This window comes from Vipera berus, assembly GCF_964194415.1.
Source record: "Vipera berus genome assembly, chromosome: 1".
NCBI classification, from domain to species: Eukaryota; Metazoa; Chordata; class Lepidosauria; order Squamata; family Viperidae; genus Vipera; species Vipera berus.
Window position 1 is genome coordinate 223,120,475 of NC_138202.1, and position 24,744 is coordinate 223,145,218.

At 38.2% G+C, this 24,744-nt stretch overlaps 1 protein-coding gene across 1 annotated transcript in view; it reads left to right on the forward strand.

Annotated features, from left to right (window-relative positions):
• The window catches only part of PXDN (peroxidasin), a 90,167-nt gene that overhangs the window by 45,706 nt on the left and 19,717 nt on the right, over positions 1-24,744 (forward strand). Inside the window, exons 6-17 of the mRNA XM_081315271.1 lie at positions 3,400-3,471; positions 4,718-4,887; positions 6,129-6,246; positions 6,402-6,571; positions 7,421-7,693; positions 8,271-8,387; positions 10,721-10,879; positions 11,796-11,908; positions 14,273-14,429; positions 17,135-17,243; positions 17,850-18,007; positions 22,445-23,948. Coding sequence (XP_081171397.1) covers positions 3,400-3,471; positions 4,718-4,887; positions 6,129-6,246; positions 6,402-6,571; positions 7,421-7,693; positions 8,271-8,387; positions 10,721-10,879; positions 11,796-11,908; positions 14,273-14,429; positions 17,135-17,243; positions 17,850-18,007; positions 22,445-23,948 — 3,120 coding nt within the window. The remainder of the gene's footprint in view (positions 1-3,399; positions 3,472-4,717; positions 4,888-6,128; positions 6,247-6,401; positions 6,572-7,420; positions 7,694-8,270; positions 8,388-10,720; positions 10,880-11,795; positions 11,909-14,272; positions 14,430-17,134; positions 17,244-17,849; positions 18,008-22,444; positions 23,949-24,744) is intronic.

A 24,744-nucleotide genomic window follows, 5' to 3' on the forward strand; every position in this document is an offset into this window, starting at 1 on the left:
AATCTAAAGGTTCTTAATAGCTGAAAAGCTGTAGCAAGCAATTCCCAAAAGTGATTAGAAAAGGAGGTATGTGAACTTAGTATCCTTTCAAGGAGGCTGACCACATTTTTACCACAATGGCTATTCCATTGTCTCCCAGGGCTCTAAATCTGCCAGAGACTGCTGTCTTGTGGTCTTGTCCAGAGGAGCAGCTCTCTGGAGCACTTATGGGTGATCTCAGTTCCTCTCTTTGTTCCGAGAGGAATTATTAAAGAGCTGGTCCACTTGCCATCTCTTAATTCTGCTGCAGTCGTCTGCTTTTCGCTGAATTATCTTCAGTCCTCTAGTTCTTTCCCAGAAATCCATATTCTGCTTGGATCTAGATCAACACTTACCTAAGTGTAGGAGTAGTGGTATGTAACTGCAGAGTTTCACTTAAACTCAGTATAAAATATCCAGTGCTGGTGATTGCAGCAGTGAAAATGAATGTCCTGCCTAAATTTTTATTTTTATTTCAAATGATACCGATTCTTAAGAAAGATTCTAATTTGGAGGAATGGCAGCGAGGTATCAATAAATTTGTTTGGGCAGGGAAAAGGCCACGAGTTAAACTTAAGATTATGCAGGATACTCGTGAGAGAGGTGGTCTTAAAATGCCTAATCTTAAACTATATTATGAAGCTGCTGCATTAGCAGGAATAAGTGATTGGATTAATTTGACACAAGAGAGATTATTAAATCTTGAGGGCCACGATTTGTTGTTTGGCTGGCATGCATATCTGTTGTATGACAAGAAGGTAGACAATGTGTTTAGAGTGCATATTTTAAGACAGGCATTGTTGAGAGTTTGGAAGAAGTATAGACATAAGTTAGATTGCAAGATACCACTGTGGGCAATTCCAAAACACGCAATAGAAAATATACATGCTGGTTTCAAACATGATGTGACTACGTACAAGGAGATCCTAAGCTTGGAAAGAAATGTTTGGTGTTTGAAATCATATAGCCTCTTGCGAGAAGAGAAGGTTGTTCAAAATTGGTTTCAATATACTCAGTTACAGGCCAGGTGGAAAGAAGACCAGAAAAATGGTTTTACAATGACTGATGAAAATTTGATAAAGCAAATCAGAAATCAGGGACCAGCACATATTAAACGGATATATCTTGCGTTGATAGAGATTGATTCAGAAACAGAACTTGTTAAGGATTGTATGATAAAATGGGCCCAAAATATCCAGGAAGTTATCACAATGGACACGTGGGAAAAGATCTGGGTGAGGAATGTAAAATTTACACAAGCTCAAAATCTAAGAGAGAATTTTTACAAAATGTTTTATAGATGGCATTTAGATCCTAAAAAGCTTGCAAGTATGTATCCGAATTATCAGCCTAAATGTTGGAGGTGCGGTGATGAAGACGCAACATATTTTCATATATGGTGGACTTGTAAAAAGGTTAAGGCCTTTTGGATAAAAGTCTGGTGGAACATGCAGAAGATTTTTAAACAGAGGATAAAGTTTTGTCCGCAACTTTTTTTGTTGGGAATAATTATAGATGCTACAGTTGTGGACACTAAGTTGATGTTGAATTTAATTACGGCAGCAAGACTCTTGATAGGTCAGTACTGGAAGAAAGAGGAACTGCCGACTATAGAAGAGTGGACTTTAAAGGTTTCTGACCTTGCTGAGATGGCGAAGATTTCGGCCTATTTGAAAGATCACTCGCAAGAACGCTATATTATGGAATGGAGAAAATGGATTGAGTTTATCCAGAACAAGTATAGGGTTAAGAAGTTTCATGTAGCATTTGAATAAGTCTTCTTTCTTTTCTTCTTTTTCTATTTTTGTTTTCTATATATATTTAATATTACTAAGGTTTGTTTTATCCTATATAAGCTAGAGAGTGATGGATTTTAGAGTTTATGGTTGTTAGTATATGGTTGTTTATGATTGTTTTTTTTTAATATACCTTGTATTTAGCTCTGGGAAGTCGGGGGGGAGGGGGGAGGGGGGAGAGGTAGGGGGGGAGGGAGAAGGGAGGGGGAGGGGGGATTTTTTTTTAAAGAAAAAATTGTATGTTAAAACTTTTCAATAAAAAAAAAATATCCAGTGCTGGTTACTTCTTTCTTATGATGCCATCTGGATAGCTATATTGTTTGTATTAATTTATGTGTTAATTTATTCAGACTACCAAGTACCCTATTCAGTTCCTCTGGTTCTACAAGTTATGATTGTGGCCCAAGACTTACCTTACTCTCAATAGTAGACTCTATCAAACTAGTACCCAGCTTAAAGAAATACAAGCTAAGACATATTAATCATAGCATTTATTTCCATATAAACAATCAATATTCTAATGGAGATTTCTGACTTACTGTTTATGAGATATACACTGATGGCACACAGCTCATTTTTTCTTGACTGCCTCTTCCAATCAACATGTTGGAATGAACAGTTAAATTAACCTAAAACGTAGTCTTATTTCAAAATTAGATTTCTGTAGGTTGTTACAAACCAAGGTTGGTTTTTGGTTTATGATTCTTTTACATATAATCTTAAAATTCTTCTTTCCACTTGGTAGCTGCAGTTGCTCTTGGAAGAATCCTGCCTTAGTGATCTGTATGATTAAATACAGGTAGCCCTCAAGTTACAAACACAATTGAGCCCAAAATTTATGTTGCTAAGTGAAACATTTATTAAGTGAGCTTGCCCCATTTTACAAATTTTCTTGCCATAGCTGTTAAGTGAATCATTGCATTTGTTAGTAGCATGGTTGTTAAGTGAATCTGGATTCCCCATTGACTGTGCTTGTCAGAAGGTTGAAAAAATTGATCACATGATCCTGGGACACTGCAGCCGTCATAAATATGAACCACTTGCCAAGCATCTGAATGTTGATCGTGTGACCATGAGGATGCTGCAACAGTTGTGAAAAACGGTCATAGGTCACTTTTTGCAGTACCATTGTAACTTTGAATGGTCACTAAATGAATTGTTGTAAGTTGAGGACTACCTGTACATTCATTTACAATTAACCAGAACATGCTACAGTTCTGATTAACTGTTCGGCATGAATAAAAGCAATAATGTAGCTTTGTAAATCAAAGAAGTTGTTTTCTCAATTATAGCTCTCTAACCATTTATTTGTGGTGAAGCCCACTGAATTTAGTAAAAATTTAATATAATACTAAACATTCATGAGTAAGCAGCACTTTTATTTTGCATTAATAGCATTCTGCTGATCTCTGTAATATGATAATAGATTAGCAGGAATTCTTATTATTAGCACAACAGTTTAAGCAGGAAGGTAGTACGTTCGTTGTTTGTATGGATATGATCCAATATAATAAGAGACTTTGGTTTTCTTTAGTATTATAGGAGAAGATTGAATTTTTCATAATAAATGCAATTTTTTCAACAGATTTTTACACAACAACAGAATCTCTCATTTAATTCCTGGGACATTTAGTAATTTGGAATCCATGAAACGGCTGTGAGTAAAAAACAAAATCTTTAAACTTTGCACTTGATATTTTAAACATTTGTTTTATGAAATATCTCATTTTGATTTCCTTATCTTTTATTCAGTCAAAGTTCCTGATAATTTTGGAATTGGTCATGTTTAGTCTGTGGCCTCTGAGCAAGCAGCTTCTTCTGGAATTCATAATTACATGTATTTGATCTAGTTGGATTTAACAGAAGCATTGTAGCTGTAAACATGTTTCAACATTTGCTTATAACATATATGCATATTTTCCTTTTTTTTTGTTTAGGATGATATGTTTAAAAATATTCCAACAAAGAAGACATTTCCAATCTTCAAAGCTTATTTTGAACTTGCTGGAAGTGTTTCAAAAATGGACGGAGCATTTCAATTTTATTTCAAATTTGTTTTGTTTTCATTTTTACAAGAAAACTGTTCTGATCATGAAACAGTGGTAAAAACTCTTGGGTTGGAGTAGGATGGAATGTTCTAGCCTCAATAGGATTTTCACAGCTCTGATTATGAAATGTAAATGGTAGGGATGAGATTATTTTATTTATTTCATTTTTTCAGTATGATTCAATTCATTTTCGGTGCTGCCTGATTCCAGACAGACTTTGGACAGCCCACAATAAACAGGAAGAAGACGAGTAAACAAAGGGAGGTCTGGCCACTTGACATCAAACCATATGCCTAGTACATCCACCATCCTAACACAAATCCTTGAAAAAGAGCCAGCTCTTCAAGGCCTTCTGGAATATCATCCTGATGGGAGCCAGATGGTCTCCAGAGGGATCTTATTCCAGAGGGCATATGCCACAATGGAAATGGCACATTTCCTAGGTTCTTTCTCTCTTTTACTGAAGTTTAGAAAGCGACTGAAATTTTCCTTGGAGTAGTATTTACCACCTTACACACATATTTCAATATGGCACATGGTTTGCTTTCTAATATCCCAAATTCTAATTCAGAAAAAAAAGTCACAACCAAGGGATTTGGATTCCATTTTCACATACATCTATTTGTAAGCTGACGTGAGTCTTTTGGGATTTGGCAGCACACAAACCCAATAAAGTAAATATATTTTGTATGTCCTGGCTTTCAGGTTTTTCTCTTCTTCAGTGACTAGGAGGTATTGTAATATGGTTAATAATATGACTGCATCTTATACTTTTCTAAACAAGAGATTTGGAATAAGCCCATGCAGTGCTGAGCCTTGTAAGTGGAAACAGTGATAATTTCTTGTTTTATCCAGACGCCTGGATTCCAACGCACTTCACTGTGACTGTGAAATATTATGGCTGGCAGAGCTGTTGAAAACATATGCCGAATCTGGTCATGCGCAGGCTGCAGCCACGTGTGAATATCCAAGGAGGATCCAGGGAAGGTCTGTGGCCACAATAACACCAGAAGAACTTAACTGTGGTGAGATTGCTTTAAAGTTATAAATATACTTTCTCCATATTTTGGTACAGATATTATACATTTTAGAGCCTGTCTTCACTGTAAAATGCAAATTATACATATATAATGTGTGTGTGTGTGTATGTGTGTGAATAAATAAATATAAAAATCAAGAACTCATTAAGTCTTTTGATGCAAGAGGGGAGAAGACTACTGAATGTCTTTTGGGCAAGGTAATTCCTTGCTTAGTGACCACAATTGAGACCAGCAGCTCTGTTGCTAAGTGGACCATGGTGGGCTTACAACATCATTTCCTATTCAGTTGTTAAACAAATCTCACAGTCGTTAAGTGAGACATCACGTGATCAAATTTTACTGCCAACTTCTCCATTGACTCTGCTTGTGGGAAGCTGGTTGTGAAGTATGCAATTGCAGACATTGCAACAGCCATAAAGGCTTTTTTATTTTTACACTGTTATAACTTTGAATGGTAAGTGAGGACAACCAGTATAAAGGCTATAATGGACTGGATGGAATTTTTCTAGAGGAGGTTTCCTAGTTGGTGAGGGATCTTGGTGTTTTACTCCATTTATGACACAATAACTTCATTTTAATTTCTGACAAAGCAGCTTCACTTTAATTTCTGCTTTACAAATATGATAGACATTTTCAGCAGTCATAAAAATTCTGAAGCTCTTAAATTCCAAGCATACTGGTTGTCATTTTGGCATTAAGGGGCTGATGGTAGAGTTTGGTGGTAGAAAAATTACGTTTTCTGTTTCTGTTCTTCTTTAACTTCTGAACAATATTTTTATGTTATAAAAGTGTTCCATTGCGTGTTGAACAAAAACTCCTCGGCATCATTAAAAATAAAACAGTGTAATGCAAAACCGAGAATCGTTGAGTGGTCCTTTTTTCCACCCTATAACACTGAAAAATAAGCATTTTGTTACAATGGGTCAGGGGATCTTAAAGAAAACTTGGAAGTGTAATCATATATAGTTATATTATACTCATCTAGGGCCAGAAACTCTAATAATATTCACTGGCAAAGAATGCAAAAAAAAATATCAGAAAATCTGAAATTGGACAGTTGGACACTTTTCTATGAAATGATATAAACTTGCATGTTCCAATGTTTATATAATTATTGCACCAATGAGAAACAGTGATTTATACCCTACTTTAAAATTAAGAACTAAACTGTTTTTAAATTCCAATTTTATAGAGCTTTCTTTTCATATGCTTTGTTGATAATCCAGAGAGGCCAAGAATTACATCAGAGCCTCAGGATGTGGACGTAACCTCAGGGAATACCGTCTACTTCACTTGCAGAGCTGAAGGAAATCCCAAACCAGAAATCATTTGGCTTCGCAACAAGTAAGATTGTTTTAAATAGCTTGTGTAAAGAATGGTTCTGATAATGAATCTGTGTGTGCCTTCTGGACAAAACTGTTTTTCACCTCCTTTTCTCGGTTTGAACATATTTGTTATTGAAAAGTGGCAATTCTACTCTCACGTTTCTTTCTCCATAGCAATGAACTCAGTATGAAAGCAGATTCTCGTTTAAATTTGCTTGATGATGGGACGCTAATGATTCAGAATACTCAAGAGACAGATCAAGGCATTTACCAGTGCATGGCAAAAAATATAGCTGGAGAAGTTAAAACTCAAGAAGTAACTCTGCGCTACTTCGGTTCACCAGGTGGGAAGATTTACTAATGCCAACCTTTTGTTTGGTTTTGTTTTAATTCTCTGCTTCTGTGCAAATAGCTTCAGGAGAGCTATTTGCTACTATTGCATTTATTTAGACTTTTCTCCCACCTTTTTTAAAAAAAATGTTTGGTCAACTCAAATCAGTGTGCACAATTTTCCTCACATAACAGCTGTGGGGGTGGATTATGCTGAGAGAAAGTGACTGTCCCAAGTCAGCCAGGTGGTTTTTGTGCCCAAGGGAAGATTAGAACTCAGATTTCCAGTTTCTATCTAAGCACCTTAGCCATGACACAATGCTGGCATAGTATATACTGGTATAATGAACCTACAGATAAATTACCAGATGGGTCAAAATATTGTAGCAAAAAAATCTTGTATCATAATTTCCTTACGAATCATAAAAGCCCTGTAATACTTAGGACTAATTAAATATGGCTAATTTTTTTGATGTAAGATACAAGGAGAAACAAATTGCTTTAATTGTGAGATAAGCCCCTTTCCCTTTTTTACTATTATACTCCTTTTACTGGATTTGAGTCAGCTAGAAAGGAATACTTTTAAGAGAAAAATGTAACAGAAGTAAGAGTTCATCCTATTTTTTCTGCCCAACTATATTACACTGCTGAGTTCCTTGTACATGATAAGTACACTTAATATGCATTCCATATTGTAGCAAATGCAGCTCTTATTTAAAAAAACATTTCCTCTTTTTGGTGTACTAGTGCAGTGTTTCCTAAGCTTGGGAACTTTAAGAAGTCCCAGAATTCCCCAGCCATCCTAAGTTTGAGAAATACCATATTGATGAAAATGTATTATAGATATGCTCTCTTTTTAACAGCTCGGCCAAGTTTTGTGATTCATCCACAAAACACAGAGGTTCTGGTTGGAGAAAGTGTCACCCTGGAATGTAGTGCAACTGGGCATCCCCAACCACGTATCACATGGACAAAAGGTGACAGAACACCTCTGCCAAATGATTCACGGATCGCCATCACTCCATCAGGAGGACTTTATATCCAGAATGTGGAGCAGGAAGAGGGTGGTGAATATACATGCTTCGCAACCAACAGTCTAGATAGCATCCATGCGACTGCCTTCATTATTGTGCAAGGTAGGCAACACTTTCAAAGGTGGTTTGGGTTTGACATTTATTCCAACCTGTAAATAAATTAAAATTTTGAAAAGATGCAAAAGGATTTTCCCCTAATGGAATGCATATTTTCAGTGCAATCTCATATTAACCAGCTAATATTTGGAAAGTAAAATTGCATATTGAAAGCTTCGATATTGTCCTGATGCTTCTTTGAGTGTTTGATAGGTATTTCACGTACTGTTATTGTTACCTTACAAATATATATTGTATAGTTGTGACTATGTTGTTTTCTTCACAATATAATTTGTCTTTAAAAAAAGGAAAGAAAGCAAGGTATTATGAATCCAAAGACTCGGTTAAATTATTGCTAAGATGCCTTTACTGTGGATTTGTGTTTTCATTTATTTTTCATCCAAAGTCTCAAGTGGTCTAATAATCCTGGATGGTTCCAAGTCTGCATGTGTTTAGCCAGGTACCAAAGATCTGTAATGGAAGTGGTTCTCACTCTATAGTTCAAAGAATACAAAATAAAATATATTTGTGGTATATATTTATATACTAAACTGCTTTCATTATTTGTCTTCCTTTTACACAGCTGTACCTCAGTTTACTGTGACCCCTCAAGACAGAAGCGTGATTGAAGGACAGACTGTTGATTTCCCTTGTGAGGCACAAGGTTATCCACAACCAGTCATTGCATGGACTAAAGGAGGTCAGAATTTAGATTAAAATAAAATACCAAGCTCAAAAAACTATGAGCACTCGTGATGCTACCTAGTTAGGATAATGAAACGTTTGCAAGAAAACAAGCAAGCTCAGAGAGCACCAAGGAGGCCTCATGTCAACCCTGAGCTACAAATATTCTCCTTCATTGAAACTACAGAGTAATTTATTACAGCATGGAAATGTTGAAGAGATTTCTCCGATAGAGCAAAGTTATGAATATTTATTCCCTTGCTATTGCTATTACTTTGGTGTGACTGAATTTAACCAAAATATTCACCATTACTGTCGGTGAATAAGTGAGAGAAAACCCAGGTTTGGTTAGTAAGGGAGGTTCGTAGGTTCACATTTCTTTTGAAGTCTCTGAAGAGCCTTTGGAATCCCACCTTTTTCTCAGGAGAATATTGCTGCCCACTACATTTACTCTTAGAGGTGAATAGTTTTGCTCCAAGATTATGTCACATGTTCTCTTTGTCCCACATTTTGTTCCTGTCTTCAGGTTCACCATGAGAATTTCTGAAAGGAATAGAAGAAAAATGAGCCCATGTAGCGTTTCATTGGATCTCAGTTTACCAACACTTACATGCTATATTATGCTGCACATGAAATAGATTTTATTTACGTACTATCTGTGTTGCTTACTTTGCACGGATTCTTGGGAACATATCTGCATATTATTAACTTGATGGCATCAATTTTCAACAAGCCTGCATTTCATGCTCACAAATCAGGAGACTAGAGGATACCCATCCTTTCATATGCAGATGATACTCTGGTCCACCTCAGGAGAGCATGAATCTGTCATCCTGTGTAGGAAAACTCTCCTGCCCAATTATAAAATATCCAAAATCATGATTTAGAGTACAAATATGAACAGAAAATCTAGGTTTCAAAGGACCTGTAAGTACCTTGAAGTATAAAAGGAAACACATTATGCCTTTGCGGCAGCATAATGATATTTTAACATTACACACTTCTTTTTCTTCAGGGGCAGATGGTCCTTGCCAGTCTCTTAAAATATTTTTTTAAGCCCAAACACTTATTTCTGATCTTATAAGGAATCCAGGTGGAATCTGTGTCACAGATTAGCACTATGGAAATAGTACTCATGAAATTTTGAAAGCTGTTCTTACTGCCCCAAGAAGTATAGCTAACATTTATCTGAGGTGTGGATGTCTAAAAAGATGTTATATCTCATATATCTGAAGATCTTGTTGTTGTTTTTTAACCAGCTTATTAACCTTTGTATTGGCAGAGGACCATTGTTCAAGCTTCCAGCTCTGGGCCAGTTAGAATTACTCTGCCACTTTTAGGACACCCACCCATCTCCGCACAACTCAGATGCCTTGATTGATTTATCACTGGTTGATGCGATAACCATCATTCTATATTAGATATGTGCAAATATATTGTAGGAAAATAATACCAGAATGTGTGTGTGTATATATATAAGGGGGCCTGAGAGAGAGGGAATATCAGTAACACCTTCAGAAAGTATTCAAAAGTTAATAGAGGAGAGAGATATTCACTTGGGTTTATAATTGCTTTAGATCTATAGGTAACTTGGAGAGGATGGGGGAAGAAATTCTTAATCTCTTCCTTGTCAGCCATGTCAGTTTTCAGCTGTTTTACAGACTTTCCAACTGTCTTTATCTTTATTAACTTCTTTGATGTTTGAAACATGGCATTTTTAGAAGTTTTGCCAGCTCCCAACAGGGAAGCAGGCTTCTCTATTTGCTCTGTCTCGGAGCAGGAGTTGTGAAGGTTGATCTTTAAAAATGTATTTAAAAGTAATAAGTTGGCCAAGTAAACTTCCCTATGCTGTAGCATTAATGGAATAAGTTGTCCGAAAATAAGGAAAATCCGTTTTCTGAAGCAGGTCATTAGGAAGCTAAGTTATTGTTCTCAGATCCATAGTTTCCTGCTTAAAGATACTTAGGGAATTATTTGTCTTCTGCCTAGTCACTGAACTTTACTGATGGAATTAGGTTTGGTACGTGAACAGACACGAATGGGTTAGATGCAGCATTTATTGGGGCATGGGAACAGAGGACATAATCCCAGGCTGATTTCACCAGTGATAACATTGCTGGCACCTTTCTCAGAAAGTAATTGAATGTTAACGAGGGAAGGTGTTTTCCTCCAATATCCTCGTAGAAAAAACTTAAAGTCTTGTGAATATTAATAGGACTTTTTTCTATCACCTCTTAATTTTTTTTCTTTTTTCCTCTTTCTTTGTTGTAAACAAAAGAATATGAATCCGGGTTTGTCTGTCTGTTACATGTGCGGTTCATGATTTAATTTTAAAAGTTCTTCTTTCAGGTAGTCAGTTGTCGGTAGATAGAAGACACTTAGTTTTGTCTTCTGGAACCCTGAGAATTTCCGCAGTGGCTTTACATGATCAAGGACAATACGAATGTCAAGCGGTCAACATTGTAGGATCTCAAAGAGTTGCTGTCCATCTGAGTGTACAGCCAAGAGGTAAGCTTGCGTAAGTGAATTTGCATGCAATTCTTTTTTTCTTTTACATTTTTAAATATTTAAATTTTAAACTGTTTTTAAAAGTTTTTTCCCTCTTGCTAGGGCAGTGATGTCATTTTATTTTAAAAAGTATTTTTAAGCTTTGCTTTCTGTGGCTAACTTACATTTGCCATATTGTAACTATGTTGATTGTATGGTAGTTCAAAGATCTAGCACATGACTTTTTCTTAACTTGTCAATACAACTGGACTTTGTTTTCTGGCAAAAACCCCATTTTGTTTACTGAAATGAATTGACAAAACTAAATGTGCTCTAGGTAAGGGTCCCCTGAAATGGATGAGGACAATTGTGGAGGGGCAACAAGAGGATTAATACTTCAACGCCATACATTTCTTATTAGTACTCTGATCTGAGCCAGGTCCCCAAGCTTCCTTTTGAATGCAGTAATGATATCTTTGCTAATTATATGTTTAAATAACTGAAATCCAAAATGCAGCTATTACTGGGTAGATAGACAGCTGAGGAGCAGAGAAGATTATATGTGGAAAAATAGGAGAAAAATAGGAACTTCATACCTGTTAAATCATAACGATACATTATTCATTGTACTAGGAAAGGAATGTTAGCATGGAGAGTTGAAAAAAATGGCCAAGAAACTAAATAAAGTCCCTATCCTGAACCAAGTCTTTGGAATGAGCTTACATTCATGTTTTATATAATTATAAAATATAATTATTATTCAGACGATAGACCTAAAAGAAATGTACTCAATCCTTAATTTTAGATAAATTCTATTCTGCACTAAATAATAGTAGGATTTTGTTAGATTGAAAACTAGGTGATTATGATTTGAATAAAATTGTTTATTTTTTAAAAAAATCTGCTTGATATTTCGTTCTGGGAATCTTTATTTTAGTAACCCCTGTGTTTGCTAATGTTCCAAGTGACATGACAGTGGAAGTGGGTACAAATGTACAGATTCCATGCAGTTCTCAAGGAGAGCCAGAACCAGTAATAACATGGAATAAGGTACTGCATGCCAGTTTCATATTTCCTAACTTCTTGCAGAGTTCAGTCTGTAAGAAGAGTATGTTTGCTTCTTCTCTGTGCAATGTGTTTGCCTTTCCTTTGTCTGAAACCATCTGTTGTAGAGGCTACTCAAAAGGCAGTGAGATTTTAATTGACAGGCTACTTTGATAAGAGTTTGAACTGCTACACTGATCATCTAATCCCTTCTGATTATAGGTAGTCCTTAACTACGACCACCATTGAGGCCAAAATTTCTTTTGCTAAGTGAGAGTTGTTAAGTGAGTTTTGCCCCGTTTTACGACCTTTCTTTTCACAAGGGAATCTGTTTTCCCCATTGGCTTTGCTTCTAAGGAAGGTCGCGAAAGGGACCTGCATACCGAAACCATCCTAAATATGAGTCAGTTGCCAAGCATCCAAATTTTGAGCGTATAACCATGGGGATGCTGCCACTGTCATAAGTGTGAAAAACAGTCATTAAGTCACTTTTCAGAGCCCTTGTAAATTTGAACAGTCACTAAATAAATGGTTGTAAGTCGAGGACTGCCTGTTCACGTGGTGTATATACACAGTTCATTTCAAATATTGGGAAAGACTATGTGTATTCCCAGGTAGAGCTGGGAAAAAAAATGTCCAGATAAATACAACCACTAAAATACAGTTTTAATTCTATGGCGATTATGGTGGAAATCTTGAAGCCATTTTTTTTCTACACAAAGCATATATGCCTTGCAAATTACACACGGATAGTCCTGGGTTATGACAGCCTTGGAAAGGGTGATTCCAGATGTTATAAAACATGCCATTCCCCTTTCCCCATGGTCACATGACCACATTTTGGTTGCTTGGCAACTAGCTCACATTTATGACTGGCTGCTGAGAGCCCCGCTATCACATGGTTGCCATTTGCAATCCTCTCTGCCTGCTTCTTCCCAAAGTCTGTGGTAGCAGGGAAGGTTACAAGCAGAGTGGAAGGGAGCAGGAGCGGAGCTCCTTCCACAGCCCCCTGAAGGATTTCATCTCTATGCATGAAGGGAAGTTGAAATTGTTCGGTGGGCTGAAGGAACTGAACTGGAATTTTTAGGATTTCAGCTCCATTCATTCAGCTGAATGTTCCTGAAGCCCGCCAAAGGATTTCCCCTCCAAGCATGGGGGGGAAATCCCTCAGTGGGCTGCAGGAACAGAGCTGAAATCCTGAAATGCATGGGGGAAATCCTTGGGTGGGCTGGAGAAACAATTGAAAGTGAAAGGGCTATTGGACTCCTCCCAACAGGCAGCTCTTTTGCTCTCTCTCCACTTCAGGACCCAAGAGATCACTTAACAATTGAAACAGAGGAGTGCTGGGATTGTGGTCCTTGAGCAAAGCAGTCATGTGTTTCTTAACCACTTTGTTCAAAGTCCGAAATTCAAGTCAAAGACTGCCTACATTACATCTCAAATAGCCAAATCATAAATCTGTAAGGCCGAGGTGAACTTGTATTTCTAGTCCATGGCAACAACTTAAATCAACTTTTCTAAGGCCAGACCTGCATAACTTAATAACCAGCAAGTCAAATGTACGTTTTCAGCAACTTTTGAGGCTCTCGATAAACTCTCTAAGCTGAGTCCAAACTTAGTTCTGCCTAGGATAAATCTCCTAGAGGCAATCGGATTCAGTCAGAGCTAATTTTGACCATTAACTTAAATGAGTCTCCTCTAAGCGTGATTAAATCTGGATCCAAAGCACAGAGTAGAAACCAAAAGGTCTACTCATATGATGGTACTTTTTCTTTTCTCTCCTACCTCCACCATTCTCTTGTGTATGTTGCATCTGCTATAGAACATTTTCTCCTAAAGGAGCATATTGGGAGGGCATATTCTGGGATGCAGGAAGAAGTGAGGGAATTACACTTTCCTGTTCTGCAGAAGAGGTATTCCCATCAGTGGTGTTTGCTATTTTCCTGGGTGACTTTACAATAATGCTTCTTAGACAGTTTAACCCAATTACAACTTTTCCAGTCTTGAATAATATAATTATAAACACCCCCCCCCCCAAAAAAAACTCAGATTTTTTCCCCTCACAAACTTCTCAGCAGTAGCAGTCCCAAACTGGATCCTAAATAACAATTTCAAATTGCTCCATTAACTGCAGGATATAACCAAATTACCCCAAGTTTAAAAACCACTGCCTTAGAACATGGCTAGGCTTTCAAAATGCAGATTATGCATATGAATCGAGAATTCCTTATCTGTCAGGGTTGGAAATTTAAATTTTATGTTTTCCTTTGGCCAAATCAAAAAAAAAAACCCACAAACACCTTCAAACGATTTAGTTCTTCTAAAACACTGCCTAAGTTATGGAATATCTTGGCCTTTTGATTGCTACAGGATGGTGTTCAGGTGACGGAAAGTGGGAAATTCCATGTTAGCTCTGAAGGATTTCTTACTATTCGAGATGTTGGGCCGGCAGATCAAGGCCGTTATGAATGCGTAGCAAGGAATACAATTGGATATTCCTCAGTTAGCATGGTACTAACTGTGAACGGTAAGATTTATACATTAGAATAGACAACTGCAGATATAATTATTGTGCACAATCATTGAATTATTAAAAATTTTCAGTGTAATGCTTAAGAATTTTGGAGGAATTATTAAATTTGACTTTAATAATCACCTCTCCTTCAGTAACTTTTATTTAGTAAAACTCATAAAGTGGCACTAAGTAACATGTTTGTTGGTTGTGAGTTTAAATCAAGGATAGATAGTCTAATACTTAAATAATTGTTTAATGGAGAATTCTTTAATGTTCAGTGTAATAGTTTATTTCAAAAACTTTGGGGAAATTAGTTACCAGTGGACACAACAATACGAAAAGAAGATTTGTTGGCAGAAAAAGTTTCGGATGTCTCATATTCATCATATTCCTTTATCTTTTCCACTTTTTTTGTACTTTCTCTTGTCTAGAGCAGGGGTTTATTAAACTTCATGGATAGATTTTATGGAATCCATGAATATGAATGGGAGAAATGTCCCAGCTTTATTTTCACTACTTCACTAAGTGAAATTTAGATTGTCTTGTTATTGTTTTAAAGTTTTTTTTAAAAAAACAACAACAACCCACATATATTACTGTATTGCATATTTATCGTTTTTAAGAATAATTACCGTATATACTTGAGTATAAGCCGAATTTTTCAGCCCACTTTTTGGGCTGAAGAATTCCACTTCGGCTTATACTCCAGTCAACAAAAAAACTTACCGAGGACTTGTGCGCGGCCGAGGCTTTGGTGCTTCCGGGATCGCGCGCACCTCTCCCAAGCCACCGCCGTCCGGAGACCTGCCGAAGTTTGGGGAGGTTTGGGCACCTCCCCAAACGTCGGCCGGTCTCCGGACCTCCGCGCCCTGCCTGCCTGCTTCTTTCCGCAGCGGAAAGAAGCAGGCAGGCAGGGCGCGGAGGAACGGAGACCTGCCGACGTTTGGGGAGGTTTGGGCGCCTCCCCAAACCTCCCCAAACGTCGGCAGGTCTCCGGACCTCCGCGCCCTGCCTGCCTGCTTCTTTCCGCTGCGGAAAGAAGCAGGCAGGCAGGGCGCGGAGGAACGGAGACCTGCCGACGTTTGGGCGCCTCCCCAAACCTCCCCAAACGTCGGCAGGTCTCCGTTCCTCCGCGCCCTGCCTGCCTGCTTCTTTCCGCTGCGGAAAGAAGCAGGCAGGCAGGGTGCGGAGGTCCGGAGACCTGCCGACGTTTGGGGAGGTTTGGGGAGGTGCGCGCGCACCTCCCCAAACCTCCCCAAACTTCGGCAGGTCTCCGGACGGCGGCGGCTTGGGAGAGGTGCGCGCGATCCTGGAAGCACCGAAGCCTCGGCCACGCGCAAGTCCTCGGTAAGCTCCGGGCGGTCACTTGCTTCGCGTCTCCTGAGGGAAGGGGGGGGCGACTGGAGCAGGCGTGTTTCCTCGCCTGCTGGGCGCCGCGATTTGCCCGGGGAACACGCGGGCCCCGAATGGCAGCGTGGAGCGAGGAAGCGGACAGCCAGGGCTTCCCCGAGAGCCGCGGCCACACAGGGTATTCCTGTGTATTCAGGCTTGCAAAATGGCGGATCGAGCCTCTGCTGGCGGCAGAGGCTTGCAGAGCGCGGATCCAGCCTCCGCCGGCGGCGGAGGCTTGCAGAACGGCGGATCGGCTTATACTCGAGTCAATAACTTTTTCCAGTTTTTGGGGGTGAAATTGGGGGTCTCGGCTTATACTCGAGTCGGCTTATACTCAAGTATATACGGTAGTTTCTTTTATAGTTCGGTCTAGGTCAATGTATTTTATGTTTTGAATATATTTTTATGAGAAGGAATTGGTGGGTTTAATCAGATACTCAGAGGTGGCGTGACACAAAAAGCTTTTCTAGACATAAAATCTATAAGTTCTTGTCACGTTTAGGGCATGATGGGATAATGACTGCAATTATTTTTCTTTTTTAATAATGGCAGCAAATTACAAAGGGAGAAAAACAAGGACATTATACTATTGAATAACATATATTATTTTTCTAATAGTACCGGTATATTAGATAATAATAGTGTTGCCATGCAACAAAAGGTTGTGCTTTATACTTGCACCTAAAATGAGCACTCCTGTTCAGCACTCCTGATCAATCATTCTTTTCAAGGGCATTCCAGCCTCAATTCTCCACATTGCATATTCTGTAGCTAGAGAGCTTGCTCACTCATTTTGATTGTGCTGAAGAATTTTTTCCTGAACAAGAAATTAAAAGTATATTTTTAAGTTATGGTTGTGAAAGAGTACAGTATTTTTCCGTCTATAAGACAAACCCTTGTATAAGATGCTCTCCACGCCAAACAGCTGAGCTGGCAAATCCGCAAGTTCGGCCGGCCAAAGATCTTGCCCCCGTCACCCCTCCCATCAGTGGCAAGCCCACAGGGGCTTGACACCTGCACCAGGCGGCATAGCAATGCACACAGGCATGCCCTGGGCTACGGAAGTAACCATTATTGTTCCATGTGTAAGACACACCTGATTTTTGAAGAGGGTGCTTGCAGGAAAAAATAACGTCTGATACACGGAAAAATACAGTAATATTTTTCTCCTAGAAAATTTTGTAGTTTTATAACATTCCCACTAGATGATTAATTTTATAGAAAATTGTAAATAGAATTTTATTTTTACTACAAAAAAAATGTTATGTCTAGACTTTAACTGTGTAACTCTGAAAAAATGTTTAATTTCCCCCATGTCTTTTTAGTTCCTGATGTGAGTCGAACTGGAGATCCATTTGTAGCAAGCTCTATTGTTGAAGCTATTGCTACTGTTGACAGAGCAATAAACTCCACACGCACACATTTGTTTGACAGGTATTGCATATACTGTATAATTGGAAGGATTTGTTTACATCATAATAATATATTGGTTTATCTCTTATTTACTTGATTACTTTAGTTGATCTTGACTTGGCATCGCTGTACTCTAATTCTTACAATTATTTTAGTGTTTTTTTTCTTTCAGTTTCCTATCCTTTCACAAATAGACCAGTTCACGTCTTTGTGTAAAAGACTAGATGAAAAGACTAGTCTTTTTTCCCATTGGGTGCTGGAACTTTCCTCCTTTATGTCTTGTGGGTATTTCCATTGGGTCATACCAACTGAAGGGGAGGCCAGTTTAAAGTGAAGGCTGCTAAACATGTGGAAAAGAAAGTTCTTGAAACTTAATATTATAGTCCTTGATGGCTTAGCAAAAGATTCCTCTTGCAGATGTCAGATGCTAATTTTTTAAAAATCTTTTTTTTATTGGCTTGCAGTACTGGATAATTACTTGAGGTATGTACTGTAAATTGTTTAGAGATGTGTAATATAAGCATTATTACTAATCTTGAATAGCATTAGGATTAAAACTAGAGTTACTTAATCTTATGCTTCCAGACACTATGTTCATTTTTTGTCTTTTTCTTGTTAATTTATTAGTCGCCCTCGATCTCCAAATGATTTACTAGCCCTGTTTCGATACCCAAGAGATCCTTACACTGTTGAACAAGCAAGAGCTGGAGAAATATTTGAAAGGACACTACAACTAATTCAGGAACACGTACAAGACGGTTTAATGGTTGACCTTAATGGAACAAGTCAGTGTTTTTCTTTTGCATACTGTAAGAGTATATGACATGAGGCCAGAGTATTTAACTTTTTACCACATCTTCTCTCATCCTGAATTGTGGCTTTTCTGTTGTGAATGTATATATAAGGTTTCATTTCCTGTGATCAGAGCCAGATTCCAATATATTCTTTTTATAATATTTTATTGGTTTTCCAGTTTTAAGTATTTAAAAAGTAATAAACAATAATTCAGTAACAAAATCTTTAGTACAAATCTCAGGTTACATCATCAAATATTTCTTCTCTTTTCCCCTTAACATTTACTATCTCATATTCAAGCTAGTAACAGCGTTCCGTGCGCCTTGGCGTCTAGTCATGCCGGCCACATGACCACGGAGACATCCTCGGACAAGCGCTGGCTCTTTGGCTTTGAAACGGAGATAAGCACCGGCCCCTAGAGTTGGAAACGACTAGCACACATGTGCGGGGGAACCTTTACCTCTACCTATTCAAGCTAGTATACTTCTAATTATATCAACTCATTGAAAACATCATTATTACATTTATCAATACATTTTAGCTTATACATGTTTTAATTAATCTTCGTAAAACAATCCATGTCCTGTTAATTTTTACTTAATTTTTAATTTTTACTTAATTTTTAATTTTTAATTTCATCAATATTCCAATCAACCTTTAATATCTATAATTTTCAAACTTTGGGTAACCAAGGTTTCCCTTATTTAACTTCATAAGAAACTGTAATATCCAAAATACACATTTTACCTTTTTAAATGTAATCTTGCTCTATTTCCTAAAAATTTTCTATTTCCCACCATATTAAGTCTTCTACTTAATAATAAAAAAATTCCCTTTTAATAGATCAGAACCATTATATATATTGTCTGGGTTAGTCAATAAATCAAACATATTTCTGATAGTTAATTTTCATTTCCCTTTTAAACCTAATTTTTCAATATTAAACAAATCAAATCCTTATTTTCCACTAATTTAAAACTATTTTGAATTTAATAACTCAAATTCCCCTTGTCTCAGCATCTCCTTTTAACCCTCTAATTGACAATATAAAGTCCCCTCTAATAAATCAAAACCCCAATTTTCAACCTTATTCTAGCTTTCTTCCTTTGCCTACTAGGTTTCCATGCTTTTAGATCATCAAATAGATCTCAATCCATTTTTATATGTATTATTTGAATCAAAGGAGACCATTTAATTGCCAGTTTTCTGGAAGGACTGGCCCATTTCTATTCATTAAATTGATGCCCTATGATTCCAGTCCCCCATATTTGCTCTGGTATATTTGTCTTCAATTCAATCTGTTCTTCTTTCTGAAATTTCTTCTGGTTTATATAGAAAGTCATTTCCATTTTCAATATTGTCACTTCCTTGTCTGGATTATCCATTAGCTGTACTTGTTGGTCAGTTGAGTCTTCTGTCTTAATATTTAACTGTTCCACTTCTTCTGCTGTCTTCTGTATTGTTGATTCTTTAGTTGCAATTAAAATTTGGCTTTGTGCATCTAGGTTGATGTCTTGGTCTTTTATTTTAGGTCTCATTTTGTCACAAGCTGCAAGGATAGTTTCATGTATTATTTTTAGCGTAGAGAAGATTTTTTGCTGATCTTCATCCATCTCTTGTGTATTTGTAAACAGTCTTTCTAGTAGAAGTTGTTTGTTAAGCAAAAATCAGTAAGGGTTTACACTCACAGTTTAGGTAGGCCAGTTTCACTGCCCAGCTGTTCTCTTACAGTTGGATAGTGCCAAGGTCAAGACAGTCTTATCTAGGTCTGGGCTGTGATCCAAGTCTCTTTTTAGGAAATAACAAATTACCATACCAAACTTCACCACAAGATGTCATTGGTACCATTTAAAGTTTTTTAAATCCCAGATTTTACTGAGTTCTTTTCCAATTTTATTTCTTTTTTGCAGATAATAAGAATTTCCAGTAAGAATAGGACACTTTAGGGTCCCCAAGTTTCAAAGGCATATAGATCCAATTTGATTAAAATTGTTCTTTTTGATGCTTAATTCCCTTGGGTAGTCAGATGCCGCTATTCTTGGAGGGTGGGGTAGAAATTCCCTTCCTTCTCTCTTCACAGGGGGATAGTACTTCAAGGAGATTTTACCGGAAAGTACTTAGGGTAGAGAGAAGATAAGATCTCACCCGGCTTTGTCCGTGTTGCTTTCAGTGTGCTTGGTAGTAAGTTTGACTTCGGCTGTCAGCAGCAGAGTGACGGGCCCTATTGCTATGGCCGATCTTTTTGCTGTCAATTTGAAGAGCTGCCCCAGATCAAGCGGAAGGGCTGCTGCCCTTCCGCGATCAAGCAGGGGTCCTCTCCTTGCTCATCGCCCCTACAGGGTGACTTCCGACCCTTTCCAGGGTCCCCCAGCAGGAGAAAACTGGACGCTGGAGACGGAGCTCACCTCCATACGTCCGGCTACGCCGCGATGGCAAACCGGAAGTCAGATTCCAATATATTCTGTTGCCCATTATGTGACAACGGGTATGTATGTAATCTAATGTCTTTTTTTCTCCTCTCTACTGAATACAGTGAGAGAAATATGTTATCCAGAAGTGCTTTTCTCATAAAATTCTGCCATCAGATGCATAGTCACAAGTGAATGGGATACATGGTGTGGCCAACTTTTTCCTTTTCCATTCTTGTCTCTTCTCATTTTTGTATGAGATTACTGTGTCATCTTTAAATTTTTGAAACATGTCCAGGCTCCTCTGTTACCATCTGTCAAATAGCCATTTTCTGCTTCATGTTCCATTGCATCTGCACCATGTCTCTAATGTCATTCAGCAGATCTTGAGCACAGAATTGTTCTGTAAAATAAGTAAAAGTCAAAATAGATTTCTAAAAAGAGGAGTGAATCATAGATTTTCTGTGATTAAAAAGACTGAGTAAACTATAAAAAAGAATGGGCCAGCTGGGGGATTAAATTATAAATACCAGTGCAGTGAGAAACACAAGGGAAGTGAGAGGGGGGAGAGCAAGATGAAACTATAGAAAATAACCAGAAGCAAGGATCATGGTCTTCAAGATTAAGTTCACACAATTGATAGCAAAGTTAATCTCAAATGAAAGAAAATAAATTGGCCTTTCTTAGATTTGTCATATTATTTTATTGGGAAAGTCCCCCCCCCCCCAAAAAAAATAGATGCTTTGGTATTTATAAAAGCAGTATCAGTTTTTGTTTTGGTACAAACACCCAGTGTTTCAAAAACTAGACCTAAATATTTAGTATATGTCAAATAAAATCTCTGGGATGAGCCAAATTTGGATTTTTCTGCTTAAATCCTAGAAGCAGCAGAAGTTAAAATTTAAAAGCAATTATTTAGTCATTCTTCCATTATCTGCTTCTGAGACAAGTTGCAAAGTATTTGATTTAGACTAAAATGTTAGAGAAGCAAAATGAAAGGGACTCAACTTCCCTCCGCCCTGTGCGCTCCCACAGAGAGGGCCTCCTCAGGGTGCCACCGGTCAGAGAATGTCGTCTGGTGGCCCCCAGGGGGAGGTCCTTCTTTCTGGGCGCCCCGGATTTATGGAATCGTTTGCCGGTTGAGCTCCGGATGGCGCCCGACCTTTGCTCCTTCCGACACGATCTGAAGACTTATTTGTTCGAACAAGCAGGCCTGGCCTGATGGGGGATGGGTTTAGGTTTTATTGCTATTTTAAATGTATTTTAATCTACTGTTTTAACTTGGGCATCTTGTTTAATTCTTTTTTAGTTTTTGTATTCCTGTATTTTTATATGTTTGCCCTGTTCACCGCCCTGAGTCCTTCGGGAGAAGGGCGGTATACAAATAAAAAAATATATTATTATTATTATTATTATTATTATTATTATTATTATTATTATTATTATTATTATTATTATTATTATTATTAATAATAATAATAATAATAATAATAAAAAACAGTCTAGTGTTATTAACCAGATTTAGCATGTGAAAAGAAGTATCTTTTGCTTAGCACACTTCCTGTGTTTTGATTGTTTCTACAACTTTATTTCTAGAAACTGTTTAAAACTTAACTTCAGATTCTAGATTAGGAAATGTGCAAGATGTGTGAGCATCTGCTTTGTCAGTTTGGAACTTCATCCGATTGAGTGACATAAGCTTCGCAAAGATGTCTGCAGCTGCACAGATCATTTATGCAGTTATTTACCACATGGCTGCATATGCAAATACCAAAGCCAAATTGGTTAGAATAGATTTAACTTGCTAAAACAAAATAAATGCATTTGTAGCAGCACTATTCAACAGCTTTAAAAAAATTATGAATTAATGCAATTTCCTTATTAAATAATAAGGAAATTGCATTCATTTATAATTTTTTTAAAACTGCTTTTTAATAGCATTTATTGATTAATTTGATTTTTACCCTGCATTTATTACTTTTATGAGTAATTTATTTTTCTCTCTTTTATCTGTTTCAGGCTATCACTACAATGATCTGGTATCTCCACAGTATTTGAATCTGATTGCCAACCTGTCAGGTTGCACTGCCCACAGGCGTGTGAATAACTGTTCGGACATGTGCTACCATCAGAAATACAGGACACATGATGGCACATGCAATAATCTGCAGCATCCAATGTGGGGAGCCTCTCTAACAGCCTTTGAACGAATGCTGAAATCAGTCTATGAAAATGGTTTTAATTTGCCAAGGGGCATTGGACCTAATCGACATTACAATGGATATACGCTCCCAATGCCACGTTTGGTATCAACTACATTAATAGGGACGGAAACAATAACTCCAGATGACCAGTTCAGTCATATGTTAATGCAGTGGGGCCAATTCCTGGATCATGACCTTGACTCCACGGTGGCTGCCCTAAGCGAAGCCAGATTTTCAGACGGTCAGCATTGCAGTTCGGTTTGTACCAATGACCCTCCGTGTTTCTCTATCATGATCCCACCTAATGATCCTCGGGTCAGAAATGGAGCACGGTGCATGTTTTTTGTACGTTCCAGTCCCGTGTGCGGGAGTGGTATGACCTCCCTCCTCATGAACTCCGTCTACCCACGAGAACAAATCAATCAGTTGACCTCGTACATTGACGCGTCCAATGTATATGGCAGCTCAGAGCACGAAGCGCAAGAGATCAGGGACTTGGCAAGTCACAGGGGCCTCTTGAGACAGGGTATTGTGCAGAGGTCGGGAAAACCTCTCCTTCCATTTGCAACTGGCCCTCCAACAGAGTGTATGAGGGATGAGAACGAGAGCCCAATTCCCTGCTTCTTTGCTGGAGACCATCGAGCCAATGAACAGCTGGGACTCACCAGTATGCATACCCTGTGGTTTCGGGAACACAACAGAATTGCTACTGAACTGCTGAAGCTCAACCCACACTGGGATGGTGATACGATATATCACGAAACCCGTAAAATTGTTGGTGCAGAGATGCAGCATATAACCTACAGCCACTGGCTGCCTAAAATCCTGGGAGTGGTAGGCTTGAAGATGCTTGGTGAATACAAAGGTTATGATCCCAATGTTAACTCTGGCATAACGAATGAATTTGCAACTGCAGCGTTCAGGTTTGGGCACACCTTGATCAACCCCATCCTCTATCGGTTGGACGAGAATTTCGAAACTATTCCTCAGGGCCACATACCTCTACATAAAGCTTTCTTTTCCCCATTCCGGATTGTAAACGAAGGAGGCATCGATCCGCTCCTTAGAGGGTTATTTGGCACTGCTGGTAAGATGAGGGTGACTTCTCAGTTGTTGAACACTGAACTGACGGAGAGACTTTTCTCCATGGCCCGAGCGGTAGCTTTAGACTTGGCTGCGATGAATATTCAGAGAGGGAGAGATCATGGAATCCCACCATACCACGAATTTAGAGTTTACTGTAATCTTTCTTCGGCACACACATTTGAAGATCTAAGAAATGAAATAAAGCATCCTGAAATCAGAGAAAAACTCACACGGTAAGCTCCCGGTGCTGTTTTTGTTGGTAGGTTATTGAGATACAGAAAGGAGAAGCTGTTCGTGCAGAACTGTATACTGTATACTTGAAACTTCCCACATATTGGTTTCATACACATTTCAGAAGGAGACCCAAATCCATTTTTTTATTCTATTGGGTGGAGGTTTTAATCTTCTCATATACAGGTGATCCTTGACTTACGATCACAAATGAGCCCCAAATTTCCATTGCTAAGCTAGACAGTTGTTCAGTGAGTTTTGCCCCATTTTATGTCCTTTCTTCCCACCATTGTTAGGCAAATCACAGCAGTTGTTAAGTTAGTAGCACAGTGAGTTGAGGGAATCTGACTTGCCCACTGACTTTGCTTGTCAGAAGGTTGCAAAAGATTATGGCATGATCCGGGGACACGGCAATCGTCATAAATACATGCCAGTTTCCAAGAGTCCGAATTTTGATCACATGACCATGGGGATGCTGCAATGGTTGTAAGTGTGAAAAACAGTCATAAGTTACTTTTTTTCAATGCCATTGTAAGTCAGCCATTAAATGAATGGTTGTAAATCAAGGATTATCCGTACTTTAAAAGTGAAGAGCTAACTACTTTGCTTTCTGAGCTGCATTGTTTACCAGAAAATGTCTGGGTTCCAGATTGGTTATTACCTATAAATCCTTACATTGTTTGACCTAATTCTTTGCAGGACTGTCTGTTTCCTGTAGTATTTGCCTATCCTATATAAGACAAACTTGGTCCCAGTGATTAAACACATCACCTAGAGCACGGGGTCGGCAACCCGTGG